Here is a 19,324-nt window from a genome sequence, read left to right on the forward strand (position 1 = left end):
TCAGGTATGCACCGAGTATCGCGGGTGCTCGAGTCTCCACCCCATATGCATCGTGGCCAAAAAAACATTGCATTGATTGCCTGCCATGCACGAGCGATCCCTGCATGTTTTTTTTGGGTGTCTAACAACCGTGAAACATGCGGGCGGGGACTCGAGCATGTCACTTGAGCACCCGTGATACATGGTGCATACCTGAGTACCCGATGCAAAGTCACGTAGCGAGCACTTGCACTTAAGACTACAGTAATGACAACTTATTCAATATGATCACCTAATGTTATCAAATTCTGTGTCGTACCTGTGGGTTCAAAATGTTCACTATACCCCTTGATAAAATCCTTGAGGGGTCTAGTTTCCAAAATGGTGTCACTTGTGGGGGGTTTCCACTGTTTAGGCGCATCAGGGGCTCTCCAAATGCAACATGGCGTCCACTAATTATTCAAGCAAATTTTACATTCAAAAAGTCAAATGGCGCTCCTTCCCTTCGGAGCCCTGCCGTGCGCCCAAACAGTGGTTTTCCCCCACATATGGGGTATTGGTGTGCTCAGGAGGAATTGCAAAACAAATAGTTTGGTGCAATTTCTCCTGTTACCCTTATAAAAATGCAAAATTGGAGGCTGAAAAACATTTTTGTGGGAAAAATGTAAAAATTTTATTTTTACGGCTCAATGTTATAAACTTCTGTGAAGCACCTGGGGGTTCAAGGTGCTCACCACGTATCTATATAAGTTCCCTGAGGGGCTTAGTTTCCAAAATGGTGTCACTTGTGGGGGAGTTTCCACTGTTTAGGCACATCAGGAGCTCTCCAAACGCAACATGGCGTCCGCTAATTATTCAAGCAAATTTTACATTCAAAAAGTCAAATGGCGCTCCTTCCCTTCTGAGCCCTGCCGTGTGCCCAAACAGTGGTTTTCCCCCACATATGGAGTATTGGCGTGCTCAGGAGGAATTGCACAACAAATTTTGGTGTCCATTTTTTCCGGTTACCCTTGCAAAAATAAAAAAATTGGGGTCTAAAGTAAAATTTTTGTGAAAAAAGTTAAATGTTCATTTTTTTCTTCCACATTCCAAAAATTCCTGTGAAGCACCTGAAGGTTTAATAAACTTCTTGAATGTGCTTTTGAGCACCTTGAGGTGTGTAGTTTTTAGAATGGTGTCACTTTTGGGTATTTTCTGTCATAAAGGCCCCTCAAAGTCACTTCAAATATGATGTGGTCCCTAAAAAAATGGTTTTGTAAATTTTGTTGGAAAAATTAGAAATCGCTGGTCAACTTTTAACCCTTATAACTTCCTAACAAAAAAAAAATTTTGGTTCCAAAATTGTGCTGATGTAAAGTAAACATGTGGGAAATGTTATTTATTAACTATTTTGTGTGACATATCTCTCTGATTTAAGGGCATAAAAATTCAAATTTTGAAAATTGCAAAATTTTCAAAATTTTCACCAAATTTCCGTTTTTTTCACAAATAAACACAAGCGATATCGAAGAAATTTTACCACAATCATGAACTACAATATGTCACGAAAAAATAATCTCAGAATCAGGGGGATCCGTTGAAGCGTTTCAGAGTAATTACCTCATAAAGTGACAGTGGTCAGAATGGTCGTTAACGTGCAAACCACCCTCGGGGGTAAAGGGGTTAAGGCCAAGTTCCCGTGATGAATATATGGTGCATTTCTTTGCTGCGTAGTTTCATGCACAGAAAAACAAACTGCGCATTAAAGTTCCAGCAAAGTGGATGAGATTTATGTCAATTTCACGCCCACTGTGGTTTTTGTTTTGTGTTGCAGAAATCGACCTGTGTTCTTGAAATCCACAACATATCAATTTCCACCGATAAAAAGTACATATGTGTTTCTAGTGCATTTCCAAGGCTTAAAGCCGGAAAAACGCACGTGACCCGCACACGACTATATCAGTAAAGTTTTACAAAAGTTCGGTGACTCCAAGCAGGAAGTTTCCATAAAGTAGTATTATTTTAATTTTATTTAAAACCTAACAAACCAAAAAGAGGCAAAATTGCAGCTGAAAAAAAAAAAGAAGCGATAAAAACGCTGGTACCCAAAATTACTAAAAAAAGCAATAAAATATGCAAATTGCCTAAATTAGCAAATTGGTGCAGAAAATCTGGAGCATCAAAAAAAAAATGCACCACATACTCATTGTGGCAACTTTGACTTAAAGGAATTGTCCACCCCAGGGAAAACTTTTGTCCATCAGTGCGGCTTGCCGTTAAGATTCAGCTCCACTTGCCGGTGCGAGTGGTCGTCATGTGGCCCCCCGGTATCTATATCCGGGTCACGTGCTGAAGAGATTCTCATCCGCTCATCTAAATAAAACACTGAGAGAAGATGAGAATCTAGTCCTCACATGACCCCATATCACATGCTTGGGGGTCACGGAAAGTGAAGCCGAATGAAATCAAATGCTAGCAGATCCCTGAGATATGACTGTCACTAATGATGGACAGGATCAGAGATATCTCAGATCCCGGGTGTTGCAGCAGGGCATCCTCTATGTGTTAAATGGGGTGCAGCATTCAATCAGCACTGAAAGCTCAGGGAACGTCTTGTAATTTACCATCATTTTCAAGCCCAGTGATTGGCTACAGTGTTCATGTCCCGTAGCCCTGACGTCACCACTGCAACCTGTCAACAAAAACCGGTGTCAGCAGATAGGAGGCGCTGGAAAGCCATAATGATTTTGTCATTTTCAAGCAGATTACTGGCAAAATGGGCAACTCCGTGAACTCACTGACAGTGGACTAGTTTGGGTGGTTTTGCCACACTCTAAATAACAGCTTCCGGACCCCCCATAGATTATAATACAGGACGGCCCATGTATAAATGTCGTCTTGTAGAGATCGAGCAGCTGCATGGAGATCGAGCGGCTGCAGGAGCGAGGAGCCGCTGTCAGACACAGCCGGCTCCCCATAGAGAAGGCAGAGGGGGTTTATTACCACTTCTGTCCTCCTGATTGCGGTGTGTGCAGTATAGGGAGCACTGACAGCGCCTCCTCCAGACATACACAGGGAGGAAACAGAAACTGCGAGGTCTGAACAGACCCAGATCAGCTCCGCAGAGCAGCCAGGAGGCTGAATGTGCCCCGGGATCATATACCGGCCCCAGTACTGGGAAATCAGAATAAAATATCTAGTCAGGGGTTTTCCTTTCACATTGTATTACTTATGTATTATTTATTATGCACAGACCCCCACGTGGGGAGTGCCCCCAGTGGGTTTATTTCTGTATTAAAATCATGTTAATAAATTGTCACTTTGTATTTTTGAAAAATGTAATAAAATTCCAGTTATAAAAAAAATCAATGATGTTAATAAAATACTTTTGAACCTAAAAAAATCTTGTCAAATGTTGAAATGACCCCAATGATCACAAGGAGAGAAATAAGTGAAAAAAAAAAAAAGCAGGAAAAAATATAATAAAAACAGTAAAAAACAAAATGTGTCTAATTTGCCGTGTGCATTATTGTTATTATTGTTGTTATTATTATTGTTATTATTATAGTTATTATTATTGTTATTATTATAGTTATTATTATTGTTATTATTGTTGTTATTATTATTATTGTTATTATTATAGTTATTATTATTGTTATTATTGTTATTATTATAGTTATTATTATTGTTATTATTATAGTTATTATTATTGTTATTGTTATTATTATTGTTGTTATTATTATTATTATTGTTATTATTATAGTTATTATTATTGTTATTATTATTATTGTTTCTGTGCTCATAAAGAAATAAAGTGACGATCAGACGTCTATTTCCTTTTTTTATATTTTCTGCCAATATCAGAAAAAAAATTAAATAAAAAAAAATAACTTTTCCTTTTTATAAATGCATTTTCTCGCTCGTTTCAAGTCCAGAACTTTGTTATCGTCCCATCTCCAGCACCGCGAGGGGTGGTCACTTTTATTTTTAATTCTGGGGGAGCTGTCGACGATTTTATTGGCAGCCTAGAAGCTTTGTTCAAGAAAAAAAATATATATATTTTTTAAGGGAACGTTTCCATGGAAATGTGTTTGCGACTATATCTGTGCTGAAAACGGATAAGTATCTCATGTGCTGCTGACCTAATACGATCTGCCCACTACGCATGCGCGCTCTCAACCTACTAGTTTTTTCTTTTTGCCACGACCTTTTTCTTACTACGCATGCGCGTCTTTCTATTAATGGCCGCCGCTGTCACGTTGTCCCGCAACGCGCCTGCGTAGACGCATTCTTACCATATTGGTTTTCGATTGGTTCTGAGTCTGCGCAGCCGCGGATTCCCTTCCTGGTTTCGGGCGCTGTGATTGGCGCGTGCTCTGCGCATGCGTTCACCGTTCTCCCCGGCTTGGGAGCCTTCGCGCCATTCAGAGGAGTGTGGGGTGGCCGGTCACGTGGTGCAGGTGGTGGGGGAGGAGGAGAGAGACCCCAGGTTACCTCAGAGACGGGGGAGAACTGTCACCAGCGACACCCGGGACTGAGCGTCCGCCCTGAGCTCACCATCGTACAGCCCGGGCCTCCGAGCAGCCGCCGCCGCTGCCAACATGAAGGGGTGAGCTGTCATGTCCTGTGAGCCTGTGCTGGGCCGGGGTGTAGTTACAGGAAGCCTCCGGGGCCCGAGCAGGAGGCCGCTCTGTGTGTGGACGCTGCGGGGTTTGGGCCCAGGACACAATTGGCTCTAATCAATAGTATTTATTCTTTTATGGGCGTCTGGTAATCCGGCAGCCTGAGGTTGTCAGGACGGGAGGTGCAGATTAGGGGGCTGTGGTTGTCGGGACGGGAGGTGCAGATTAGGGGGCTGTGGTTGTCGGGACGGGAGGTGCAGATTAGGGGGCTGTGGTTGTCGGGAGGGGCAGGTTAGGCGGCTGTGGTTGTCGGGACGGGAGGGGCAGGTTAGGCGGCTGTGGTTGTCGGGACGGGAGGTGCAGATTAGGCGGCTGTGGTTGTCGGGACGGGAGGTGCAGATTAGGCGGCTGTGGTTGTCGGGACGGGAGGTGCAGATTAGGCGGCTGTGGTTGTCGGGACGGGAGGTGCAGATTAGGCGGCTGTGGTTGTCGGGACGGGAGGTGCAGATTAGGCGGCTGTGGTTGTCGGGACGGGAGGTGCAGATTAGGCGGCTGTGGTTGTCGGGACGGGAGGTGCAGATTAGGCGGCTGTGGTTGTCGGGACGGGAGGTGCAGATTAGGCGGCTGTGGTTGTCGGGACGGGAGGTGCAGATTAGGGGGCTGTGCTGTGGTTGTCGGGACGGGAGGTGCCGATTAGGGGGCTGTGCTGTGGTTGTCGGGACGGGAGGTGCCGATTAGGGGGCTGTGCTGTGGTTGTCGGGACGGGAGGTGCCGATTAGGGGGCTGTGCTGTGGTTGTCGGGACGGGAGGTGCCGATTAGGGGGCTGTGCTGTGGTTGTCGGGACGGGAGGTGCCGATTAGGGGGCTGTGCTGTGGTTGTCGGGACGGGAGGTGCCGATTAGGGGGCTGTGCTGTGGTTGTCGGGACGGGAGGTGCCGATTAGGGGGCTGTGCTGTGGTTGTCGGGACGGGAGGTGCCGATTAGGGGGCTGTGCTGTGGTTGTCGGGACGGGAGGTGCCGATTAGGGGGCTGTGCTGTGGTTGTCGGGACGGGAGGTGCCGATTAGGGGGCTGTGCTGTGGTTGTCGGGACGGGAGGTGCCGATTAGGGGGCTGTGCTGTGGTTGTCGGGACGGGAGGTGCCGATTAGGGGGCTGTGCTGTGGTTGTCGGGACGGGAGGTGCCGATTAGGGGGCTGTGCTGTGGTTGTCGGGACGGGAGGTGCCGATTAGGGGGCTGTGCTGTGGTTGTCGGGACGGGAGGTGCCGATTAGGGGGCTGTGCTGTGGTTGTCGGGACGGGAGGTGCCGATTAGGGGGCTGTGCTGTGGTTGTCGGGACGGGAGGTGCCGATTAGGGGGCTGTGCTGTGGTTGTCGGGACGGGAGGTGCCGATTAGGGGGCTGTGCTGTGGTTGTCGGGACGGGAGGTGCCGATTAGGGGGCTGTGCTGTGGTTGTCGGGACGGGAGGTGCCGATTAGGGGGCTGTGCTGTGGTTGTCGGGACGGGAGGTGCCGATTAGGGGGCTGTGCTGTGGTTGTCGGGACGGGAGGTGCCGATTAGGGGGCTGTGCTGTGGTTGTCGGGACGGGAGGTGCCGATTAGGGGGCTGTGCTGTGGTTGTCGGGACGGGAGGTGCCGATTAGGGGGCTGTGCTGTGGTTGTCGGGACGGGAGGTGCCGATTAGGGGGCTGTGCTGTGGTTGTCGGGACGGGAGGTGCCGATTAGGGGGCTGTGCTGTGGTTGTCGGGACGGGAGGTGCCGATTAGGGGGCTGTGCTGTGGTTGTCGGGACGGGAGGTGCCGATTAGGGGGCTGTGCTGTGGTTGTCGGGACGTGCTAGGAGTTAGAGCACCGCAGTTTTGGGACCATTTGTACAGAATAAGGAATCTTTCCGTAATTGCTCATTTTCATTAAAAAAAAGAAATCCATGGTGGAAAGCAGACGACCTGCGAGATCCCATCCAGGTGCTGTGGGAATCTGCGCAGACGCTGGGGTGCTGCTTGGATTTGTGATCTGTCAGGTTATGTCCCAGATTTCCTCATTTATCTGAAAGAAAAAGTGAATTCCTGTTTCTTGCCGTTTTCCATTGATCCGAAACAAAATCCGCAAATTTAGGTGTTTGACAGAAAACCTGGATTTTGTTGAGGGGTCGGCAAATTAGTGATATAATTTTTTTGTCTTGTGTGGACCCGGCCGTACAGCACATCTATGATCTTATCCACAATTTTATTTTTGTATTATGCAACAGATTTTCTTAATGGGGAAAATCTTTCTGTGAATTTGACCTGTGTGAATGTGACTCCCCGAGCAGGTGCAGCTGCTGGATGTGTCGGTGAAGTTAATTTTGGGATGTTCCTCACGGCCTGGTTCATACTTAGCTGGAGTTTTATTATCCATTACCTAAAATTGCATCAAATCTGCGCTGGGTGATCTGAGTTTTGGGGTTAATTCACATCGCAGAGAATCAGAAGTGTCACCTCCAGAGGAATGTGAAAACAAGTGATCTCTGACAGGATAGGTGATGGGTGGGGGAACTTTCATTCCTGTTATGGGGAAACGCTGGGTGTGTTTGACCGCTGCTTCATTCATTTTCTGCGGGACTACCGAGAGCTGCGCTCGTTTTCGAGCTTCCAACCTGCCGTGCTATTTTGTAACTGGGATAAAAATTCTCCAATCTGAGCAGGTCCCAGCTGTCCGACCGATCAGCAAGTGCACCCGTCCGTATCGCTGACACTCGCATTTCGAGTGCGATTCATCACAAATCTCTCCATACATTCCCTCCTCGGGCATTTCTGGCATTTGTTCTTGCAGAGCTGTACTGGATAAAGCCTAGGAGGCCGCCAGCAATGAAGTTTGCTGCTGAGCCGTAAATGTTTGGGTACTGGTCCACATGGAACAGAAATGCAGAGTATCCATGCTGCAGAAGATCACCGGGCGGTGTGGAGTCCTCTGCAACTTCATTTCTGTTCTGGATTTCTTTCCTTCCAATAGGAAAAGAGTGAAATCCCCATGAAGTAATGAGTTTGGGCCCCTAGAACCACGACTTGTCAGTGCTTGCCTGAAACTGACCTTTTAATGACACTTAAGGGCCACTAAAAAATTGGAAAACAAAGTGTAACCGGTGATGTGCCAGGCTCTGCCGCCCACTACTGCACCCCTCGTGTGGTGTCCTCCTCGGTCCTCAGCGCTGCAGAGCCCGGTCACCGTGATCGATCTGTCAGTCTGTTACGTCCAGTATTGGTCCTTTGCACGTTCTGCGTGAGAACAGATGGAGGTGACTCCCGTGCCGGGACTCTGACATCGGTGACTTGTCTTGTGCCATCGCCTCCAGAACGTCTCCCACAAGCGCTGACATCTATTAACAATTTAACGAGGAAATCCGATCTGTGAGCTCCTCGGCCCCGGGTAAAGTAGGAGTGGTTGTAGTTACATGTTGGGGAATTAGTCACAGTTCAATGTCTGGAAAGCGGACTGTGCTATGGGGGTAAACCGACCCCACCAGGCCACGGAGGAGATTCTGGGCATCCCACGGATTCGCCGATGTGTTGCAAAAGGCGTGACGATCTGCAGTGTATTCCCAAATCTGCCATTAAGTTTAGACCGGATGAATGCATCAGCCTGCGATCCACGGCTCAGCTGCAGTCGCATATATTAGGGTGTTGCTTTAGGGTCAGGAGACCTGCAGCCGGTCTGCGTATCACAGCCTGCAGATGTTGGTGAGAGCTCAGAAAATCCTATCTGCTACATTGCAAGTTTTGCATCTGATACACAACAAATTTTCAGACTTCCCGATGTATCTGACCTGTGTGAACAGGCCCCAATGAGGCTCTGCTCCGACCTGTGATACCTGCTGTAACGTACGATCTGTTGTTGTCCATTCTCCGTCCACACACGTTGATTCTGCTTACATCATGGCATCTTTTAACAGATGATGGGTGGGATTGCTGGGTGTCGGCCCTCCAACAACTAATATTGATAATGGTGATTACTGTCTTGAAAAACCCTTTCACGCTCCATAACTAATATATCTATCATGAATCTGGGTACTGTGTGTGGAGCTGAGCTCCGCACAGAGCAGATGCCAGCCGAGCCACACAGCCAGCATTTGCTTTTAACACCAGCTTCAATCACAAACTCTAACCCTTTAAATAACATTGTTGAACACCGACAGTGACTTTCAAGCCGCACGATCCTACCGGGCGCATATTGGCTGTGATGCCAACGCAAAAGGAATTAAATCCTAAAAATAAAAAAACAGTTTGCTGTGCCCTTAAACGGGAAAAGTAATCCTGACTTTTGCCACTGGGGAGAGACCTCATTTGCCAGACCATAGAGAAGATCTTTAAGTGGGGGTCCTGATCATGGGGAGAACACTGACGTGCCCATGCCATTACATGGTAGGTAAGAGGAAGGTATGCTCTTGTTTAATGGACAGTCCCATGGACCCTGTAAAATACTGATTTGATTGTTGTACGCCTTTGCTTTTCGAGTTTTGTATTTGCCCCCTGCGGGTGAGACCTGCCCAAGGCCTCATCATATAGGAACAATCACGTTTTTAGACACACCTGTTCGTTCAATGGTTATCACTATGATGAAACTGAGGATCACCCCAGCTAAGGAAGTCCAAGAATTACCTGTACCTCTGCTGCAGAGGATAAGTTCATCAAAGTTACCAGTCTCAGAAATCACAAATTCACAGCATCTCCGATAACAGCCCCCCCATGAGTGCTGCACAGACATCAAGGAGCATACACCTCTCGGTAGCCGCTGTCCAGAGGAGTCAGTGTGAACTAGGACTTTATGGTGAAATTGCTGCAAAGAAGCCGCTACAGTGAAGAAGAGCAGCACTTTACCCAGCGTGGTGACCACAGCGCTCTGCAGCCACCGCTATCTCATCTGTGGATAGTTTCACACGTGTTTCTTTACTCCTTGTTTCCGTGTTTTGCTGCCTTCAGTCTGAATCTGCACCGTGCACTCTCTCTAATAGGACCCAAGACCATTACAGGAACAGGGGTCGTCCAAACTTTTGACTGTTGCCGTATGTAAGCTCATTGACTTCTGTGCTTTGGGCGTTGACGTCCTGACATTAAATAGTTAATAGTACAGAATTGAACGGCCACTTTTTTTTCCTCTTTATTGCATCCTCCTCTGCAGGCGGAGGCTCCAGGAGAAGCGTTCGTTCGTCTGCTATTGTCCCTTGCGTCCTATAAAATCCGGGAAAGGCCTGGGATTTGCAGACTGGATTTTGAGCGTCTCTTGCGGCCAAGTCTACCTTCCCCTCTAACTATGCGCTGAGACTTGGCAGCGCCTCTTAGAAAGTCCTCCACATCTGCTCTCCTATTGCAGCAGCGTGCTTGGAAGATTTCTCCTACTTCTGCCTGTCGGCTGTCACTAGTCAGTATAGTGAAATACTCCAATGTCCTAATATCTCCACCCGCAGTGCATAATTGGTAGTGGGGGGGCCCCTATTTCTGTGCCGGACTGTGCAGCCCATTATATTCAGGACCCTTCCTACCAATCCCCCGACCTCGGGTTGGATCCTCTTCATCGTTACCAGCACCATGTGTGTTGCGGTTTGGTCGTGCCAAGGTCATTAGTGGCCGCGACTTCTGCAGAGATCAGAGCCGTCTCTGATCCTGGCCGTTATAGCTTCACATTGTGCACTTGCAGTCGCCATTGCGTTTCTATCTGCCGGGAGGTGATAAAACACATGAGAAAGTGATGCAAAAAGATGCTTTTTTTTTTTTTTGCACTGTGCATCGTGCTGCCGCTGTTGCCACCATCATTCTTCGCATCCTCTCTGTCCCCGCGCTCGGCACCGTCCATGTGGTTGTGACTAAATTTAACAAGCGATAGCTGTAAATAGATGTTGGTGGAGCGAACTGCGCTGGGATCCGTTTCAGGGCTCCGCATTCCTGCTCCGGACGGTCAGAGACTATTAATAGCGATGAGCAATGGAAGCGTCGCTGCTTTCTGGTGAGTGTGAAAGACGTCGTCTTACCGGCTCTGAACCGGCTGACAATCCCAGGCCGACAATGGATTACTGGGATCTCCCCGCTCGGCCCATGTTGCGTACCCCGGGGTCTGCGTGAGATCACATAACTTGGCACGGAAAATTAATCTGCTTGCCGTCCAGGGAATGCATAGCTCAATGTGTGCCAAGTGCCAGCCTGCGTGCCCCCAGAATCCAGCAAGCCAAAAACCTGTTCATCCTGAGCCTCCTGATTCATGGGAGCAATATGCCGACTCCTGCACCAGGCCCTGTGTACGCTTCACCCCCTAGGTGGCGCCACTGACTGGGTACGGAAATGGGAAAGCTTTAAAATGTGTATAACCTTCAGTTGTAGGGGGCATCTGACCAGTCATAGGTCTTCATTATGGGGTGGAGAAGGCGTTGAGACCCCCATATAGCTGCAGTGAATAAAGTCAGGTTGTAGATAGTAATGCAAGGCTCTAGCCCATCCTCACCAGCTAACAATGGAGGTCTCATGACCCCACCAGTGAGAATTTATGACACTGGCCAACTCCCAAGATCTAAGGAGAAAGCAATGAAAAAGTTGGAGTACTTCCTTTTATAAGTTGTGGCTCTTTGGGTTATGTTGTATAATTATATTTACTGACTTACAAGACTTTAGGATCCAGTGTTCTGTGAATCTTAAAAGATTATTTTTTTTTAAGGATGTTTTGCTTTGTTCCAGTAGCCGGATCGAGTTGGGAGATGTGACTCCACACAACATAAAGCAACTGAAGCGGCTGAACCAGGTCATCTTCCCAGTCAGCTACAATGACAAGTTCTACAAAGACGTCCTGGAGGTCGGGGAGCTGGCGAAACTCGGTAAGGGGCGCTATCGGCTGTAATGTCTGACCGCTGATTGCCTGCACAATGCCGCTATGGTCACGGTGTATAGGACTGCTGGAGGTGGCCAAGCACAGGCGAGACCCCCGGTGATCACTAGGCTGTGAATGGAGCAGGCACAATGCCGCTGCCGCAGGCGCCCCGGTATCCGCCGGATGGTGATGGTCTTGTCTTTTCTTGCTGCAGCCTACTTCAATGACATTGCTGTTGGAGCCGTATGTTGTAGAGTCGACCACTCCCAGAACCAGAAGAGGCTTTATATCATGACCCTCGGCTGCCTGGCACCGTACCGCAGGCTAGGAATAGGTATGTATGGCTCCTTCCTATAAGTTGGTTTCTGGCGACATGTAGATCAGCTCTGACAATGACTAATGCCACTTGGGGGGGGGGGGCTGTTTTCACTACTCGCGCCAACACCCACCCTAGTTATAACTACACCATTATGTAATGACCAAAACCAAAGCAAACCAATGTTGTGCTGTGTCCATCTCGCCTCGCTGCACGGGACACACGGCCGCAGCCCTCGGACCAGCACTGCAGCCCTCGGACCAGCACCGCTCAGATGGTCACTAAATCGTCCTTGTGTTGGGGGGCTGCAACTAAACGTCTTTGCTCCAATAATGGAATATTCTGCTTTTTTTCAGGAACAAAGATGCTGAACCACGTATTAAACATTTGTGAAAAGGACGGCACCTTCGACAACATCTATCTGTACGTGCCTTGCTTTACATTATGTGTCAGCAGATTAAAGAGGTGGCCCATAGACTTCTACAGGATCGATGATGTGTGTGATTCCTGGGGGTCCGACCGCTGAGACCCTCATGAGTCACGAATATTAGGTCGTCAAAGTTGGCTGTGTGAATAAAGCAGTAGTGGACATGTGCAACCACCGGTCCTAGAGGCAGAAAATGCTGTGGAGGTCGTGTACTCGCTCTACCGCTCCATTCACACTGGAGACTCAGACTGCTGCTCATGATCAGTGAATGAGAGCGCACCCCACCAGCAGAATAGTGAGTGCAGCTCTGGAGTATAATACAGGATGTAACTCAGGATCAGTAATGTAATGTAATGTATGTACACAGTGAGTGCAGCTCTGGAGTATAATACAGGATGTAACTCAGGATCAGTAATGTAATGTATGTACACAGTGACTCCACCAGCAGAATAGTGAGTGCAGCTCTGGAGTATAATACAGGATGTAACTCAGGATCAGTAATGTATGTACACAGTGACTCCACCAGCAGAATAGTGAGTGCAGCTCTGGAGTTTAATACAGGAGGTAACTCAGGATCAGTAATGTATGTACACAGTGACTGCACCAGCAGAATAGTGAGTGCAGCTCTGGAGTATAATACAGGATGTAACTTGGTATAAGTAATGTGATATTAGATGATTATACACCTAGACTTTTCCTGTTGCCTACATTGCAGTAACTCGCTCGTGTTCTCTCACCGCAGGCATGTCCAGATCAGCAATGAATCCGCCATAGATTTCTACAGAAAATTTGGCTTTGAGATCATCGAAACAAAGAAAAATTATTACAAGAGGATAGAGCCGGCCGACGCTCACGTGCTGCAGAAAAACCTGAAGATCTCTTCTCCCGCGCCAAACGCAGAAGTGCAAAAGAGCGAAAAATGAACTGACGACAAACTTTTTTTTTTTTTTTTCTTGCACTTGCTTGTCGCCAAATACGGATAAGAGACCCGTTGATTACTGAGCGCACACTTCTAATATCTCTTCTTCCTTCTCCACTTGGGAAAAAAAATAATTAAAAGAAAGTGTTGAATGCTTCTCGAAAAAAAAGAGCTGTACAATCTCGTCTGTATATCGTCTGGTTGAACTCTGAAGTGTTTCCCGTGTGTGGAGATGGTCCGGGCGGGGGAGTGATGACGGATTCTCCCTTTTTTTTTTTTTTTTTTTTTTTTACTTTCTCCCTGTTTTTTTGGTTTGGAAGAGTTGGGGGCGGCTTCTGTCAGTCTGAAATAATAGTCTTTAAATAAAATCTAATTTCTTTTTAGCATTCTCTTTCTAACCTCATTGCATTTTTTTTTTTTTTTCCCCATGACAACTTAATTGCAGAAATTTCCTTTTTAATCGGGTGTCTTATAATATAACATTTATATGCAGAGTTTTCACAAGTCAACAATATCCTGTTTGGCTTTAACTTTTGAAGTCTTTTCTCATGGTTCTCTGCCCGTACAAGTAAGTAAATATTCCGGTCGTACAAAATATTTGATCATCTGGCACAAAACAGGTCTCAAAAATTCTGGATTTTAAGAATTAATTTTATTGCTATCTTTGTGTGCATTTTTGCCAATATTTAACAGAGGGTGTCCAGGACTGAAATACTGATCTTTTCTAATATCACAATTTATATCAGTGGGGGTCTGGTACCCCCACCCCTCATCCACTGCTCTTGTACTGTTTTGCTCTGCAGCTTAGCTCCCATTCATTTCTATAGGAGCTCACCTGCAGTTCCTAAAAACGGCCACTACATGGTACAGGGAGCTGTTCTTGGTCTGTGTGCTGATATGGCGGCCGTGGAACCTGACCAGTGAGGCATGCCGGGTGTCAGGCCGAACCATATGCTTTATCCTGGACAACCCACCTATAAACGTATGTCTGCTTTTGGGAAAGCTGGGCATCTGCAACAAGTTTCTCAGGCTACAAAATGGTAGAAACAGCGCCACATGTGTCCACAGGATGTGTGTGGTATTGCACCTGAGCTACATTAAAGTGAACGTTGCAGAGCTGCAGTACCGCACACCACCTGAGGATGTATGTGGCACTGTTTTTGGAAGAATAAAATAAAAAAAAAAAAGAGATATAGATTATATATATATATATATATATATATATATATATATATATATATATATATATATATATATATATATATATATATATATATATCTATATATCTATATCTATATCTCTTTTTTTTTTTTATTTTATTTTTTTTTTAATTTAATCTTGAAAGTTGGATCACAAGATGACACATGGGGAGGGACGGTGAAGGCAGTCAGAGGCAGTACATGCATGTGCTCATTATTTGTACTAGTGAAAATTATGAATACTGGTTTGATCTGAACTGATACAAAAAAAAAAATGTATATAGATTAGTATGGTGAAGGTATGACAATTTATGACTGGTTGGTGGCCAGAGAAGCCAAATAATCAGCTGTGATCAAAGCCATAATTCACATGGTGGCGATCTCCGGCTCGCCGTCAGTCGAGGAGCCCCCCCCCCCCCCTGCAATAGACCACATACAGATGGCCGCAATACGGGCGCATCTTGACGTCCAGCTGCAAGTCCTGACCCCCAGGGCGCTGGTAGCACAGGGTCATTAGACGCTATTAGGCCAGGACCCTCTCTAGTATTAATCCTAAAATGCACCCGGGTTCCTGCTGTCTGAATGAGGACAGTTACAAAGGGGAGAGGCTCCTGCTGCAGCCGCTCGTAGTACAGCCACGCACAGAATTGAGGGGGGACGAGGCTGATCTGCGACGTATATAAAATGTTAATGGAACAAGGGCTGAGGTTTTTTTTTTTTGCTGTTTATTGTCCACTTTTTTCTTTTTTTCCTTCTAAAAAAAAAAAAAAAAAAAAAAAATTGTATGCAGCACCTCTGCAGATTTATGGCACATCCTGCACTTACGTTTTCCACCTCTGCCGACTGTCGTCCTCCACCTGCTGCTGGTTTCGGTCTCTATTTTTGGAGGCTCCATTGCTGACCAGACAAGTCCTGTAACACGGTGAATACTATCATGGGAACTTGACGGACCCCCCACCCCACCCATTAACCCCTTCCCGACTGGTCAGTTTTCCATCTTCACACTTTTTTTGTGTTTTCCTCCTATAAGAGCCATAACCTCTTTTATTTTCCATAACTGGATGAGGACTTTGTCTCTTTTTTTTTTTTTGCAAAACGAGTTGTACTTTTGAATGAAAAAAATGTAATTTTATGTCTGTAAATCTCTGTGGAATTAATGGTGCAATATAAGGGAGTAACACAAATACATTTTATCATATGATGTACTGGAAAGTGGGGAAAAAAATTCTTGAATTATGATTGTTTAGGTCCGTACAATCACGGCGAAACCAAATATGATTCGTTTTTATTTAAGTGAAGAAAAATCAGATTTTGGCCACTGCAAAATTTCAGTTACTCTGGAACTTTTATTTATTTTTTTTTTCCCCCCAATGTCATTTACCAATCGGGTTAATTTTATATTCTGATCAGACTTTTACAAGTGTAGCGATATCAAATGTGTTATGTATTTTTTTTTTTTTTTTAATGAGGAAATTAGGGGGTGATTTGAACTAAAAATTATTATTTTTTTTTAAAAAAAACAAAAAACATTATTGCTGTTTTAGTCCCTTCAGGGGACTTGAACCTGTGATCTTCCGATTGCTTATGCTATGCACAGCAATGCCACAGCACTGCTATGTATAGCGAAAATCACAATCTCCTATGAACACAAGTCAAGGCCTGGTTTCCACAGTACAATCATCACCGACACGGGGGTCTTTAGCAGACCCTGGGCTTTCGCAGTTGCACCCCCCCCCCCCGCCTGCGTGCTGTCACATATTGACAGCGGTATTTACCAGGTTAATAGCTGGGGGTTCCGCTACCTGTTGAGCATTTGGTACCATCATGTTCAGGCCACCAGGATTTCCTACGTGAATCCTGTGCCGGCCTCGCTATTCGCGCTCACTGACACGTTATTTCCTGTTTGACGCCGACATGTTTCACAGATCTGTACAAAGATGAGAATTCACATTTGTCAGACTATTCAGTACTGCAGTATGTCCTCCATTGTGCTGCTTTCTAGTAAGTGTTTTACCTATTCTAAGTACTGGATTCACAGCTACACTGCTCAGTACTGCTTTATAATGTCCTTCGATGCTGCTGCTTTCTAGCAAGTAGTTTTTATTTCACCCCAGTGCTGGATTCACAGCTAAACTGCTAAATACTGCAGTATAATATCATTCATGCTGCTGCTTTCTTGAGTGTTTTACCTATCCTTAGTGTTGGAGTCACAGCTACACTGCTAAATACTACAGTATAATGTCCTTAATGGTGCTTTCTTGTTTTGCCTCAGTGCTGGATTCACAGCTACATTGCTCAGTACTGCTGTATAATATCCTTCATGCTGCCATTTTCCTGTAGATGTTTTGACTGGGTGCTTAATTCACAGCAACACTGTTCAGTACTACTGTATAATGTTCTCCATGCTACTGCTTTTTAGTTGGTGTTTACCTCCCCTTATTGTTGGATTCACGGCGATACTGCTCAATATGTCCTCTGATGCGGCTTTTTAGTGTTTTACCTCTCGGTGCTAGATTCACAGCTACACTGCTAAATACTATATAATGTCCTTCAATGCTGCTGCTTTCTAGTAAGTGTTTCATCCCATAGCTGGATTCACAGTTACACTACTTGGTCCTGCTGTATATCTGTCATGTTGCTGCTTTCTTGTTTCACCCTAGTGCTGTATTAACTGCTACACTGCTCAGTACTGCTGTATAATGCCACCACTGTAGTTTGGTCTAGATTTAGACCCATCTGTTATGATGTTGTAGATGTTGCTCCGTCGAGCACCAGAACTTATCTGAGCCGCCTTCTCTTGGGCTTGTGGCCCATCTTTCCCACTTACTGCGCGGAGTTTACAGGTCAGCTTGTATCCGTCTCTATTTTACTGTATCAATTCTGTTATGATGGTAAAGGATGTACAAGAATTGTGTGAGGCGACGGATAGCGGCCCTGGAGGTGTCCTGTCTCATCCTCGGGTTTATTCAGAATCTGCAGCTTTCTTTTCTTTTTCTTTTTTTCACCATTTTCAGGTTCTCTACAGTTTGTGAAGTTTCAGCGTCTGAATGTAAACGGTGTAAAGTCGTCCTGACCTAAGTCTTCGTTCACACAGTAAACTCAAAATCCATATCCTTTTATGTCTCACACTGAGGATTGTGACAGTGTATCCATACAGGCTAGGTAATGTGAGCTTCATCACGGCTGAGAGTCTGGTGCAATGTTTCAGGCTGGAGTCCAGGTCTAGACTGGATGATGCTATTGTAACAAACCTTCATCTGTGAGAGGTATCGGCCATAACAGGACAAATTAAAATATTTCTATTCACTTACTGCAAGTGGTAAAGACTTTACACACGGCACCGGTTCTGTCAGATCCGCAGCGTTCTTGTGCATTAACCCCTTCCTGCCATCAGCCGTACATGTCCGGTGGATGGTTCAGAGTCAGGAGCTTGGCTCCGATTGCTGCTGGTTAACCACTTAAATGCTGCTGTAAATCTCTAACACTGACTTTTTTATTTTAAGCAAAAATGTAACAAAATAAACTTTTTTTGATGCTGCTTTCTAGTGTTTTATCTTTCCTTAGTGCTGGATTCACAGCTGCACTGCTAAATACTGCTGTATAATATCCTCATTGCTGCTGCTTTCCAGTAGGTGTTTCTCATCCCATAGCTGGATTCACAGCTACGCTACTTAGTCCAGCTGGATATTGGTCATGTTGCTGCTTTCATGTTGCACCTCAGTGTTGGATTCACAGTAACACTGCTCAGTAATGTTCTCCATGTACCTGTTTTATAGTGTTATATCTCACCCCAGTGCTGTATTCACTGCTACACTGATCAGTACTGCTCAGCAATGTTCTCCATGTACCTGTTTTATCTCACCTTCATGCTGTATTCACTGCTACACTGCTCAGTACTGCTGTATAATGTCCTACATGCTCCTGCTGCTTTATAGTGTTTTATCTCACCTTTGTGCCGTATTCACAGCTACACTGCTCAGTACTGCTGTATAATATCTTACATGCTCCTGCTGCTTTATAGTAAGTGTTTTATCTCACCTTCGTGCTGTATTCACAGCTACACTGCTCAGTACTGCTGTAGGATGTCTCTGCTGTCGTTTCATCCAGCGTTAGATCCATCTGTTAATGTTATAACTGATCCGTGCCAGCGAGCCCCAGCCCTTATCTGAGCCGCCTTTTCTTGGACTTTTGTCGTCATTAAAAAAAATAAATAACCCCCCCCCCCCCCCAAAAAAAAAATAAAAAAATAAAAAAAAAATCATAAAAAACTTGAATAATAAGTCACGGTTTGGAAAAAAAATGCGACAAAAGTGGGGGTGTTTTTTTTTCACAAAATTCTAAAAAAATGTTATCTGTGAAAAGTATAAACAACAAACAGAGAGTCAAAGCAACCAGCGATTCCCCCACACCTGCGATAAGACAGCGGATTACTGCTGGCTGAGCCTATAGATTTCTACATACCCAACTCTCCAGCCGATGGGGTCCTACTACCCCCAGCATTGCTCGCAGCTGGGAGTTGTCCTACCTCAGCAGCTGATCTCCGCCATGTGATGCCAAAACATTTTAAACTGTAAGTGCCCTTTAAGTGTAGCTCCGCCCCGTCTTTATTATTGGTCGCTCAACTTATCAATCAAAAAGCAGCAACCCAAAATACTTCCTCGATTTTGCAACCTGAAAGCCAATCACCTTCTCGCCGTCCTCGTGTTCCCGCCTCACGGCTTCACTCTCCACTCTCATTAGACAAAAGAAACGTCAATAATGGAAGCGGCGCGGCTATTGGCTGCTGGATGCGCTTGCTGAGCGGTGATTGGCTGCGGGCGCAGTAGTGCTCTGGGTCTCGCTGCTCGAGTTCGGGTTTGGTTGGCCGGCGGGGGTTGTTTCGGGGTCTGGAGACCCCACCGGGGACCGGCCCGGGGGGAGGAGACGTGCGGCGGGAGCTGAGGTGAGAGTGCGCGACCCCCGGAGCGGGGAACGGCCGTTATGGACCGTGGTCTGTATGGGGGTCTGTGTGAGGAGAGGGGGAGAAACAGTCATGTGTCAGAGGGACCCCAAATCCTG

General features: G+C 46.1%; 2 protein-coding genes across 5 annotated transcripts in view; both read left to right on the plus strand.

The window, feature by feature from the left end:
* Positions 1 to 4,288: 4,288 nt before the first annotated feature.
* On the plus strand, positions 4,289 to 13,449 carry NAA50 (N-alpha-acetyltransferase 50, NatE catalytic subunit). Of its 3 annotated transcripts, none has more exons than XM_073668649.1 (5): positions 4,289 to 4,567; positions 11,278 to 11,411; positions 11,619 to 11,738; positions 12,077 to 12,143; positions 12,890 to 13,449. In XM_073668649.1, the coding sequence occupies exons 1-5, from the start codon at positions 4,560 to 4,562 to the stop codon at positions 13,068 to 13,070; spliced, it is 510 nt and encodes a 169-aa protein (XP_073524750.1). In that variant the 5' UTR covers positions 4,289 to 4,559; the 3' UTR covers positions 13,071 to 13,449. The 3 variants fall into 3 exon arrangements, with proteins under 3 accessions (XP_073524750.1, XP_073524749.1, XP_073524748.1); XM_073668648.1 differs by having other exon boundaries at positions 4,290 to 4,567; positions 11,275 to 11,411; XM_073668647.1 differs by lacking the exon at positions 4,289 to 4,567 and adding an exon at positions 10,509 to 10,552 and having other exon boundaries at positions 11,275 to 11,411.
* Positions 13,450 to 19,063: 5,614 nt separating this feature from the next.
* USF3 (upstream transcription factor family member 3) overlaps positions 19,064 to 19,324 on the plus strand; it is a 38,742-nt gene continuing 38,481 nt past the window's right edge. For both annotated transcript variants that reach the window (XM_073668652.1, XM_073668650.1), the window contains exon 1: positions 19,064 to 19,208. The gene's annotated coding sequence lies outside the window, so the exon portion shown is untranslated. The remainder of the gene's footprint in view (positions 19,209 to 19,324) is intronic.

The sequence above is a fragment of the Phyllobates terribilis genome, unplaced genomic scaffold (genome assembly GCF_046119375.1).
Source record: "Phyllobates terribilis strain yellow unplaced genomic scaffold, ASM4611937v1 Scaffold_2__4_contigs__length_985480577, whole genome shotgun sequence".
Lineage (NCBI taxonomy): Eukaryota > Metazoa > Chordata > Amphibia > Anura > Dendrobatidae > Phyllobates > Phyllobates terribilis.

Excerpts from the sequence above, each read along its gene's own strand:
- NAA50 (XM_073668647.1), top strand. The coding sequence starts at position 10,524 with ATGAGCAATGGAAGCGTCGCTGCTTTCTG. Across the intron at positions 10,553-11,274 it reads GGAAGCGTCGCTGCTTTCTG|TAGCCGGATCGAGTTGGGAG; the intron begins GTGAGTGTGAAA and ends GCTTTGTTCCAG. Across the intron at positions 11,412-11,618 it reads CGGGGAGCTGGCGAAACTCG|CCTACTTCAATGACATTGCT; the intron begins GTAAGGGGCGCT and ends TTCTTGCTGCAG.